The following is a 12,849-nucleotide window of genomic DNA, read 5'->3' on the forward strand; positions in this document are numbered from 1 at the left end:
GATCTCCAATGAGAGGAGAATGAAGTTGATTAGGGAGTGTAGTTGAATCCGAATAGGGCTGTCTACATATCTCTAGAAGGATGATCAAGCCACAAGTGTAGTTCTAAGAAAGAATGGCATGAACCATCCTTGACGAATAGCCTATGGCAAGGTGTTTAAGAGATGAGTTCTCCATGAACATGTGTTCATGTAGACAACGGAGTTCGGACTATGTTAGGCATAGAGAGAATATGTGTGTCGTCTTGAGTGAGTCTAAGAGAGAGTCGATGTAGATGTCCTTCTTCAATAAATACCATGGCTAGTGTATTTATAGGAATCTTGAGTGTACTTGTACGGAAAGTAATTTTCATCAAATCAGGAGACTATTTTGGAGGAAATCTAGGATAAGATACCTAACCCTCCTAGAATTTTGATTATGTTGCCTAATCTCCAAGATAACCTAATTTGACTTTAATTAGGGTAGACAAGTAACATCTTTAATAGACCAAAGTAGGGGTAGACGTCGGTTGGTTGGGTCAGTTTTGGGCCAAAACTGAAACCAAACAAACCTAGTCGGTTAGGTCAAAATTGTAAACCAAAATCGACCAAACTGGGTTATTAAAACCGATAAGATCGATTAACTGGCAGTGACGAGTTGGTTTGGATCGGTTTTCTATTTGGGTGAAGACAAAAATACATAACAAATTCATTTCCCAAAAGCTATAGAACGTAACACCAATATGAATGATTGCTCAAAGGAAAACACAAATGATGTAGCCTGAGGAGAGCACACCAAAGAGTAGCTGCTACCTTCTCCAAATGGTGCCTCTTGTTTTTCTCACACTCCGTGTCTGCTTCTATCTCCCAGAATGGGAGACCCGATTGCTCTCTTTTCCAAATGGAAGAGTTGAATGCTCTCCCCCGAAGGTGTGGCCCTCATCTCTCTCCTGTGCATTTTTTTGGTCAAATCTCTCCTTTGCATTTAATAATCACAAAAGGCATCAAAATGCCTTTCATAATTCATTCCTCTACGCTTTTTAGGCACATAAAGGTTACCTTTCCTTTTTGTTGTTTGCTGTTTGAATGAAAGGAAAAGTGACTCTTAAATTAATCATGTTTTGTTTTTATGTGGTGGATATACAGTAACTCGTAAATAATTAATTATTTATATTACTACATGTATTAATTAAGATTAAAAATTAAAATAAATATGTGGGTCGGTTTGGTTAACCGTATCCTAAGAATTTTGGGAACTGCTTGCCAAACTAATTAAGGTTTGTGCGGTTTAGTTTAAACACTAAAAATAAAAATAAAAAAATAAAAAAATAAAAAAAAACCAAACCAAACCAAGCCGCCGGTGCAATTTGGAGGTTCAGTCGGTTTCTTTTTTTGAATGCCCAACCCTAGACCAAAGCCAGCTTGCCGGACTACGCTCCATGGGGCTTGGGCATTCCGGTCCTTCTCGTCGTGCGTCATAGGCCAAGAAAATCATGGTCCCACAGATATAGTCTAAGCAATGAACATATGGTATGTATATATGGTGTGTGTTGTGACGCGCTTAGGCAATTTCTTTTTTTGGTGGAACTCTTAGACAGTTTAAAGGGTGAAAACTTAGAGGCTATAGAGATGATGCAAATTAGAGAGAACAAGTAAGGTTTTGAGATAAAACACACTTTCTTAGTATTAGTCCATTTCCACAACACTGTTAATTAACAAGGGGAAATAAGCATGTCTTCCTTTATTTACCAAACAAAAAAAGAAAAAAAAAAAAAAACAAGGGAACAAAAATACAATATTTTGCATATGAAAGAAAACAAACTATTGCCATTTCCATAGAGCTCGGATGGCTAGCTAACCGCCAGGACAGCAGGTCATAGGAGCTTTAATTTGTTGAAACTGAAGGCAGAGCAATCGTTGAAGAAAGAGAACTATCTTCAAATCCTAGTGCTCGGGTTGCTTGGGTTGTTTGGGTTGGTATGGGTGCTTGGGGTATTGGTTTGGTTGCTTGGGTCGTTAGGGCTATTCATTCCCAATGTGTTCTTGACTGCATCAGCTGCTCCTTGAGCCATGTTTCTAACTTGCTCACTTGTCTGCAATCAAATACATATAGTACATGCATTGTAACATGTGTATATAGTACAAGAGAAGGACCAATGCTATTCACTCATTCCATGAATATTTAAAACTAAAAATAAAAGTACTGAATTTGGAGTGCAGAAGACCAATAGCGGATCGAGTGTACGTAATAGCAGTTACCTAACAAGAAGGGTGGAAAGCACTAGCTTTTATCTTACTAGTTAACAAAAATGAGTGATGAATTGATACTAATCAAATTGACTTATGTTAAGTGAAGTTTAAGTAATTCTTTACTAGATATCTAATAAGAAATATATTATCTATGAAAAATTGAATAATGATGAAGGAGATGGCAGGAAGTGGTTGCATGCCTGTTGAAGGAGGTGGGTTGCTTGGTCCTTGATGTCTTGGCCAGTATGAGAAGCATCAGATGCCTTGTTCTGGGCGGACTGAGATGCATCAGATGCCTTGTTTTGGGCAGACTGGGATAATTTTGATGCCTGGTTTTGGGCAGACTGAGCTGCACCCGATGCCTGGTTTAGAAACTCATCCTTCTTAACCTGTACAAGGTGTGGATCGGAAATGAAACAGCTTATTAACTTGATAAGTGAAAGTTGATTACATTATAACCAAATCAAATTCAACATTATTAATTACAATAATTAACAGTTGCTGCAAACATGGGCATCGCTACATTTTGCTAGAGTGCATGTGCTTCCCCTTTGCACTCGAGTTCAAATCTCCTCGCTGCGCTGAAAATAGAATATAAGAAATAAAACAGCCATATATACCTGAGCTTGACCAGTCAACTCGCCAGCTTTGTGACTCAAATCCTGATTTTGGTGGCTTGCCATTTTTGTGCTTAGTTTTTTCTTCGATGAAAATGAATCAAATTTCAGATGAAGAATGTAGGATGCAAAAGCGGTTCCATTTGAAAACTATATATAGGTTTGTGGAAAGTCTCCTGTTCTTGGTACTTCCTTGTTCCTATCCCAATTTTTGCGTGTATTCTCTAGCATAGTTGTGGCATGTATTGATGTAGGAATGTTTCAAACAAGTTTGGCTTGTCTTAGTCAAGAAAGAGAGTCCCTTGGCATAGACTCCGGGTAAATTAAAGCTTTAAATACCTTAAGAAATCACTGGTTCTTTTGTCTTGCTGATCTATATCGGATCCGATAATAATTTTGGCTAGTACGGGTGTACAAGTGTTTTAGTCGTAGATTAAATTATTACAGCTATTAGATCTTTTATTTTCAATTTTAGTCATTCTTTTTCTGTACTACTCCCAGATTTAGTTTTTTTTTTATCCTTTTCAAATCACATTTAGTTGATTGAGCACTATCTAGTTTATTTTCTATATGATAGCTATCACATTGGGTACATTACTTTCTTGTGAGCCGTGACACCAAAATGATAATTCATAGCTTAATGATAAACTTAATTGAACTAACTTTTTGGCTGATATATACATGCTTAAACCATACAAATCACTAATTAGTTTCCTCTCTAACATTTTGGCTGATACTAGCTTAATTAACTATGCATCTTTCACATGCGTACGTAACATATGAAACATCACATAAGCAAGCATTCTCCTAAGTTAAATGAAAATACCATTTTTTTTAGAAAGAAAAACAAAAGAGAAGACCTTGAGAACCAAAACTACATAATGTAACCTAATACTGATGTGGGGGGAGCAAATGGAGCTCATTGGAGTCAAATGTTATGTGACGCTCCATTGATGATCGTGTTTTACGGATTTTTTATTTTATAAATGGGACAATACTTGTGTCCAATCTATGGGTGCATTTTCTACCAAAAAATATCTATGGGTGCATGCATCAGCACACATGTGATTAGCATATTTATACAGTATGTATAGACATTCTAATAGAAAAAGTTGATTTTTATTATCATCATCTAAAATTATCTTCATAAAAAATTAATTAAGTTAGACATTGTTAACTAGTAATCCATATATATCGAACAAACCGGCATTTTTCCATGAGGGTGTTACTTGTTAAGTACGAAAGTTGTTAATATGTTTGATACATATAGCTAATTAAACGATCTATAATTTGATTAATTTTTTTGTACAAATCTTGTAATTATTATAAAGAAAATTAGCATTGTTTATCATGAAGTTTGTATGATAAACATGTTAATAGTAAGTGGCTAAACAAGTAAATGCATCTAGGTATACCAAGTAATTACAAACGGGTCGGTCCGAGGCCCCCCTTTTCTATACATTTGGACCCGCCCTGCCCCTAAAACTTCAAGGCCCTGCCCCACCTTGCCCCGTTTCTCTTATGTAAAAATTGGAACCGACCCGTACCCGCCCCGAACCTTGATTACCTACCCCGACCCGCTATTCCTATACCCGTTTGCCCACCCCTAGGCGGAAGGGTTGCGTGATTTATTTATTTTTTATTTCTTAAATCAAGATTATTATTTTATTAGACTGTAATAGGGATAATTTAAGGTTGTTGATTAATCCACCCTTAGATTAATCTTCAAATGAAAGAGGAACTCACAGGTCCTCAAAATGAGTACACTTAGCTAAGCATTACTGGACATTTCAATGTTTAAAACATGCGGTATGAGATTATGATTCAACCTATAATTAATACAGTTTTGTGTAATTTAAAATTCACTAAAAGGTGGATAGAAACTAGAAGTAGAACGTGTAAAAAAACTGGTTAAGAGAAGAAAAAAATAAGGCTTAATTGGATTAATAGTCCTCGTGATGATAGGGTAGTTGGAAGATAACCATGTGGTAAAAAAATTAGGAGTTAAGGAGTGGGCAAACGGGTCCTGGACCCACGAGTAGGGGCAGGTTCATGTGGGTTGGGGCGGGCGGGACAGGGTCATGTAAATGGTGGCGCGGGGCCGTTCCAAGAATTTAAGAACACAGGCCCCTAGCCCAAACAGTTGATTCCTAACATTCGATTAAATCTTAGCCGTTTGATCTTCTACCAATCTCAAGACTCATTCTCGTTTGTGTATCACTCTCATTTCGATCAAGGTCACAACAACAACAGCAGTAGCATATTTCAGCTAATAACTACCAACTTGTACTGCTTCTTTTTTTTGGGTTTCTTCCCCAAAAGCCCTTTGGAATGACTCCTTGCCTTCATCAGGTTTGTGCTTTTCATCTTTTTGTCTTGCATGTGGGTTTTTAGTTTTAAATTTATCTTTCCCATTCCTTTTCAACAATTTTCTCACCTCTTTTTCCCGAGAAACAAACACCAAGGTACTAATCAATAAAATAACACTAGTGGGCATCTTGCTTTTCACAGTAAGCAACTGTTGACCCTAAAAATTACAAAGCCTACGTGGCGCGCAGGCCCAGTAACTAATAAGCTAACTACGTTCTTCGGTTGAATACGGGGCGTGCCAACTCGCCGGTCGAGGAGTAAAATTTGTTGGTGTTGCGTTGAGCGCGTTGCTAACTTCTTTATCTTGCAACTGTGGCCGAGGAAGGAACAAATCTCGGCCTTCAGATTCTCGAGCCTGAAGACAAGGTTGCTAGTTATGCGAAGTTCAATATCAAATTCGGCTCTCAGGGTGCCGAATGTAGTTACCTGGTAACACCTCACTTCGCCGAGAAAGCTAATGAGATGACCTCTGCCAACAAGGATTCGAAAATCCTTCTCGATCGAGACTTGGATAAATAACCAATCGACCTCGACACAGTGCTGTTTATCCAAACTGAAGGTGCTTCGGGAACGGCTGATTCTACGGCAACAGTGCTGTTTATCCAAACTGAAGATGTTCGCCGGTTGCCTTCACAGTGCTATTTATCCAAACTGAAGATGTGTCGGCGGAAAAAAGAAAATAAAAAAAATCTCATGTTTGAGAGGTTTTGCGCAGGGTAGTTGTGTGTTGAGTTGGAGGTCCATCTTCTGCTGCACGGCGTCTGTATTTATAGGAACATATTTTCTATTTGGCACAGTCTGGATAATAAGTAGAAACCAACTGAAACTCAAACTCGTAAAAATAACTAACCTGCGACCCAGGTGCCAAAGCCTATCTTCAGATGGTTGATTCTTCAAAGATAATAAAACCCACCTTGACTTATCCCATCGTAATTAAAAACCTAGCCTAGCTAGGCTTTCTTTTCTTGTCATAATTCTATCACTTATCCATACATCCTGATCCCATTTAATGAAATTCAAACCATTTAAAATTCATTTCTGACTACTTGTCAATCAACCTAACCTACTTAGGTTTTCTATTCACCATTATCCAAAACTTGCAGATCCATGCTATGCCACGTGAAGAGTCCAAGCCAAGATGTTCTAATTCACACAGCACACTACTACCAAATCCAAATTAACTCGGACTGTTCTGCTTGCTTCTACGTTGAGGTTGTGATTTGCATCCCACTTATTTTGTACAAGAAAATTGAGATAATTTATTAAAAGATAATTATTATGATTTAAAAACCATAATATTATCTCTTAACAATAGCAAATTATCTTATCTGACAGTTAAGAAACAAGCTCACTCAACGGCCTCGATTACTCGGGCCAATGGCGTAAAATCGGGTCCAAACATTGCCCCCCAGTTTCCTTGAACTTCGGTTCGTAAGCCGAATGGTTAAGGAAATTAAGTTTTACAGCATTCCATAATCCTACCAAATAGAATATTCAAAATGCTTAATATTTTTGCCGTATATGAAACGGTACCTCGGCCATCTCCATCCCACCAACTTGAGATGGTCATCGGCCGAACATGAGATCCTCACCTAGCTTAAAAACCCGTAATATAACCAAGACTTGGAACCCCAACCATGCATACATATCCTGACTTTGAAAATTCAAATGCTAACAAATGGCTTTATTAAAACCAAGGCTTGAAATGATGTTGGCTTAAATGATGTTATCGGCCATGCATATCTTTATCACACTCTTCCTACTTGATGACCAACTACCTTGACTTGATGATCAAAGCTATGGTCGAAGAAATATGTGGTCAAGGACAACATCATGTAATCTCAATGTAAGAATAATTTTGGGGACTTCAGCCCCATATGGTCCTGGCGGCAACATCATGCAATCTCGGCGTGCGTAATCCTCGACCATGTTTTTCTTCTGTCCACTGCTTTCTAACTCAAAACACATGATGACAATGGGCATTTCAAGATTTCCCACCTACCAATACATGCTGCCAAGCTGATCTTTCAAATTAACTCATTTGACTACTGCTTCCTTAAGCTTATTAGTGTAAAAATCTAAGGCCAAGAAAATTATCGTCGAGCTCGACCAACAACCCTCGGTCACCGTGATCAAGTCCCTGATATCTATCGATGTATTGTTATTCCCATAACACGTATGCTCTACCAACGTTGTGGTCTTCCTCGGCTGCCACAATTATACAAGGCTCGGCAATTTTAGCAAATGGGGCCAAGAAGAACCTGATTCTTGGTACAGTTGGTGGATGGGGCCGAAACAAACTAGACGACCGAGAAAATGGGGCCGAGAACTACTGAGAAAACACCGCCGAATAAAAATGCGTTTAGCATTAAACTTCCATTCGTTCGACCAAAATTGTTTCGACTCGGCACGCTCGACTAAAAACTAATGCCGACAACAATGACTGAAAAAATCGATGCCATAAAACCTTGGCCTAATTCTTTTCCACCGAACGACCTCACCAAATGAAAAGAATAGCCCTCGTGAAAGCCTACCATACGAAATGGATGGCTCTTTATTTATATCTTGAACTTGCCCTCGCCTCATTAAAATAATGTTATCTTTTGCATGCCATCTTTTTTTCTGATAAAGACCGCCGAGTGGGTTTCTGGGAAAATGTCAACACTTCACCATTAAACACCATTCCTTGACCGAAGCCACTGATCAAAACCTGCCATCAAATGCCTGTTATCTCAAATCAAATCAGTGTTGAATTAATGGCCAAGTGGCCAACTGAACATCACCTTTTGGCTATATAAAAAAAATCATAATGACGTGTAGATATCATGATTATGCCCTTTTTTTTTTATTTATTTATAGGAGAGTAGCTAAAAAGAACTTCAAACAGCCAATCATACAAACGTTGCCCCCTTATTTTCTTATGCATCAGCCTGAAAGGCCGAATGGTAAGAAAATAATTTTTTTTTTATTTAGCAAAAGAAAATGGAAACGGCTAAATCTTAGTCAAGAGGAGGCCAACGATGCTTTATTCCAAGCCGAGGTCTTGTAATAACAAAATTTTCAATGTGATTTCGCCCTAGGCCAAATAAAGAATTTTCTCCAAGTATTTTTGACTTGAAAAGAGATTTTTTATCATCGACTGCCGAATGTGTTGAACAATTATTATGCCCCCTAGGCATAATTTCGCCAATTTCGGCTTTCTACTCGAACAACTTAGCCGAACGGGATTTCTCAATATCGGCTTTATCGCCAATAATCATATTGATTGGCGTAGTTTCGGCGTCATTACCATATCAATTGATGTGGTTTTATGGTTTGAAGTCGTGTATTGGTCTTGTTTGTCATTGGAACACTCATTTGATGAATCATTTTCTGAGTCAATTCGTGGCTCAGAAACTTGAACATTTTCTTCTAGACCTACCACACTTTCAGTCTCGACCGAGACAATAGGTGGCCTATGTGTTTCTTCGGCCGCCTTGGCAGTTTCCTGAGACCGAATTTGGTTTGTGGCCGGAGCGAAAAATTGCCCCCCCCGACCCTAGGACTTAACCATTTTTCAAATGGAATTGATTTGTAATCAGAAACGTAAGGAAAATGTTCTTCATCTAGCCAGGCATTAAATCGGACCCTGTCTTCGTTTACCCACTGCTCTTGTAGGGTAATAGGAGCTTTTATTCTCATCATGTAGGCGAATGATTTTTGCCTGGCTCTCACGCCATGAAGAAGTTTTACCGCTTCCCATGATTTTTTATCCTCCTCAAGGCGTCTTCTATTCTCCTCAAGGCGTTGTGTATTCTTCTTTCTGGTTTTTTTCAATTGCTCAAGAAGCTCGTGTAATCGGCTAAATGGAGCCGGACTGACATCTTGATATATCATGTGAACTTCGTAGTTTTAGCACTGGGTCCCACTGGGCGTGCCAAAATGTTGACCTTAAAAATTACAAAGCCTATGTGGCGCGCAGGCTGAGTAACTAATAAGCTAACTACGTCATTCGGTTGAATGTGGGGCGTGCCAACTTGTCGGCCGAGGAGTAAAATTTGTTGGTGTTACGTTGAGCGCGTTGCTGACTTCTTTATCTTGCGACTGCGGCCTTTTGGGAGCTCACTGGCTTCGGGTTCCATGGGAACTCCGATTAAGCGAGTAGCGCACGAGAGCATTTCCAGGATGGGTGACCCATCGGGAAGTTCTCGTGTGAGTTCCTAGAAACAAAACCATGAGGGTGTGTTAAGGGCCTAAAGGGGACAATATTGTGCTACGGTGGAGTCGAGCTCGGGAAGTGGTCCCGCCCGGGTCGGGATGTGACACATTCTATGAAGCTAATTTCAACAATCCAACCGTCAAACTTGTTTGTATATGCTTCAAGATCGCATACGCCAAAAATCACAAAAAAAAAACATTCAGAGATCAAGTAATGGGACAAAACTTTACAGTTATCAACAAAAAATCATGATTTAACGGTTGTTTTAACTTTGATTTTGATGATTTTTTACAGCTACACTCCTTGACCCTATATGAATACAATGAATGAACTTGATCTTCAATTTAAAATATTTACACTAGTGGATACCACAAAATCTTATGTTATACTTAATGAAAGTATGAATAAACTCTTAAGTGTTAGTGAATCTATTGTTTTGATGGGATACGCATTCTACGAAACTAGTGTCAACGATCCAACCATCAAACATGTTTGTATATACTTCGAGATCGCATATGCTAAAAATTGCAAAAAACAAACATTTAGAGATCAAGTAACGGGACAAAACTTTTTGACGGTTATCAAGAAAAATCATGATTTAACGGTTATTTTAACTCCGATTTTGATGATTTTTTACAGCTACACTCCTTGACCCTATATGAATACAATGAATGAACTCGATCTTCAATTTAAAATATTTACACTAGTGGATACCACAAAATCTTATGTCATGATGATCGGTGAAAATTGAGGATTTTGTAAAAGGAATAACATGCAAGCTTTGAGTTCCATTGACAAGGTTTAAACTTTTGAGAAAGACTTCACAACCTTGAAAACAAAAACTCTTTCATTTTGCATATCCTTGCACATTTAATATTTTGTAATAGACTAGTAGTGTATGGATGTTTGTTTATTAGGTTCTTATTTTCGAGTGTAGATGTAGTACTTAAACGACAAATGTGTTTAATGTTTTGAAGTATTATTTATGTAACGACCCAAAAATTCATAGTTGGAAGCTAAATCCGGTGATAGGCCAAAATAAATAGCAAAATTGATCTCTACTCTATTAACCTTAACAAATTTCTTTCCTTAAAGAAATCAAGTACAATATTAATTTTGAATTATTTTATGGTTACATCTAACCGTCTCGTTAGACTGCTTACGTACCCTATGAAGGGATCAAGCCATTCGTACTTCACAAATTCAATTCCAAACTCATTTCCAAAATCATTCAAGTGACTAACAATCACTAACTAGGTTCAAACAAGTGAATCACACCAAATGCATATCAAATATGGTTTTATAATATCAAAATTTTCTTTAAAAGACGGCATCGGCTCACTGACCACGAGCCGCCGTGCGTGGCGGTTTCCGGCGAACAGAAACTCCAAATTCTGCCGAACTCTAAAAATTACCAAATTTTACAAGGTTGTAGAACACAACAAGGGGAAGAACCTTTATACTTGGGCTGAAGCCTAGTCTGGCCGGGAAGTTTCCAGAAAATCCCACGAAAGGGCCGGGTGGCCGAAATCTTTAGAGCCTCGCCGTTCCTCCATCAAAGGTCCGATAACCGTGATTTTTGTCCGGTTTTACTCCTGCTAGAAAGGGCTACCAACCCCAGGTGGTGCGCCACCGTGTTTGTTGGCGGATTTGGAGATAAGGGTTCTAGGGTTTCGGCGAACCCGCGGGGTTCTCAATCCTCGTTTGTTAAACATGGAAACCCATAGGTGGAATTGAGGGGAGGGCTCGATTGGGTTCGAGGAGAGGAGTCGTTTGACACCGGCCCTATCTTCAATGGTGGCCAGGATAGAAAGATAGAGTCGGGTCAGGTCGGCGGGTCGAAGAGAGAATTCGGGTTTTTATTGGGTCTCACATTCCCTCATTTCCCTCCTTGCTCTTTTTTCTAATTCATTCCCCTCTTCTCTCCTCCCTTCCATTGGCTACAACCCCCTCATTTCTTTCCTCTTCCTTCCCTTACAGCCTTACACGTGGCATCATCTCCTTGCTCCAGATTTTCTAGAGCCTTCTAGGTTATGGTCAAATGACCATTTACCCCAAACTTTGTTTGTTCATAACTTATTCGTTACAACTTCGTTTCACTAACGGTTTGTGCCTACGCATTCATGGAATTGGGCTCTATCCAAATATGCCAAGAAATCCGATAAAATATATGAGGATATAAATACGTCCTCATATAATTTCGTTACCCAACTAGGGCATTTTCTTCATTTCCTACTTAATGAAAAATTATACGACAAAAATAATAATGAAATTCGAAGGCCGAGTTTAACATTTTCCCCATTCGAATTTCATAACCATAAATCGATCTATTTGAATTTTCCTCCAGATAAACAAATAAATGAATTCCACAAAACATGTAAAATATTCAAGGTATTACAATGTTGCAATGTGTGGTATGTGCAAATTCAAGAAAATTTTTTTTTTTTTCTTAACGGGTCATAACGGGTGTGACACGACACGACCCATTAAGATAACAGGTACACAAAAACGACATGAACACGATAGACATGACCTGTTTGCTAAGCCTAGATTTGAGACACTTACTTGCGGGACTACATTGATCAATTTTTAATTTCAGGGACCATTTTGATGTCACGTGTCAATTTCAAGAACCATTTTGATGTCACGTGTCAATTTCAAGGACCATTTTGATGTCACGGGTCAATTTGAAGGACAATTTGTAAGAAACAAAAAGATTTATAAGGCTCATTTATGTGCCACATCAACACTTAACAAAATTTTTAACATAATTGTGACGAAAGGACCACATTGATTTGTGATACCTATTTTCAGGGACTACATTATTGATTTTCAATTTCAGGAACCATCTTGATGGTGAGGGTCAATTTCAAGGACCCTTTGTGATAAAAACCATTTCAGTTTCAACAATTGGGTCTTGATAGAAGGTTTTTTTTTTTTTTTTTTCTTTTTTTTTCTTTTATTTTTGTTTTTTTTTCTTCAGATCATTGACGATACCAGGGGGACTCACCTATTTATTCATTCCTATTGTGTTAGTAAACAAAGGATATATGAATAATACCTATTTCTTACAAATCCATTCCTTGAAAGTAAACATACTAAATGTATATTATGATTATTATTGACGAAGAAGACATTACAAAACAATCATTTCTTGGAGGAGGGTTGGTTTGCTTGGGTGACTGATTTTGTCATAATGTACTCTTACCTATAGCACCAGGTGTTGGAAATGTGCCCTAAAGCCAATCATATGATGATACTTTACGGACATTTCACATGTTAAACTAATCTAGTTTAATATAAAGGGCAAAGATTATTGTTTAAAGCTGTCTCATATAAATGTTATATACTTAAACGATAAGTCCAAGGAATATGTAATTGGAAGAATGTGATCTAAAGAAGTTAGATACATGAGACCATTCTCTTTCGTATACATAT

The 12,849-nt window shown here is 38.1% G+C and overlaps 1 protein-coding gene across 1 annotated transcript; it reads right to left on the reverse strand.

Annotated features, from left to right (window-relative positions):
- Positions 1-1,324: 1,324 nt before the first annotated feature.
- Positions 1,325-3,033, reverse strand: LOC125478679 (late embryogenesis abundant protein 7-like). Its single transcript, XM_048587083.1, has 3 exons — positions 2,847-3,033; positions 2,427-2,615; positions 1,325-2,069 (listed from the first exon to the last, which is right to left on the reverse strand). The coding sequence occupies exons 1-3, from the start codon at positions 2,907-2,909 to the stop codon at positions 1,914-1,916; spliced, it is 408 nt and encodes a 135-aa protein (XP_048443040.1). The 5' UTR covers positions 2,910-3,033; the 3' UTR covers positions 1,325-1,913.
- Between the last annotated feature and the right edge of the window lie 9,816 nt (positions 3,034-12,849).

Source organism: the organism of the source record quoted next, unplaced genomic scaffold (genome assembly GCF_019419815.1).
Source record: "Pyrus x bretschneideri cultivar Hongxiangsu unplaced genomic scaffold, Pyrus_bretschneideri_v1 Contig26, whole genome shotgun sequence".
Taxonomy (NCBI): Eukaryota; Viridiplantae; Streptophyta; class Magnoliopsida; order Rosales; family Rosaceae; genus Pyrus; species Pyrus x bretschneideri.

Excerpts from the sequence above, each read along its gene's own strand:
- LOC125478679 (XM_048587083.1), bottom strand. The coding sequence starts at position 2,909 with ATGGCAAGCCACCAAAATCAGGATTTGAGTCACAAAGCTGGCGAGTTG. Across the intron at positions 2,616-2,846 it reads AGTTGACTGGTCAAGCTCAG|GTTAAGAAGGATGAGTTTCT; the intron begins GTATATATGGCT and ends CACCTTGTACAG. Across the intron at positions 2,070-2,426 it reads CAACCCACCTCCTTCAACAG|ACAAGTGAGCAAGTTAGAAA; the intron begins GCATGCAACCAC and ends ATTTGATTGCAG.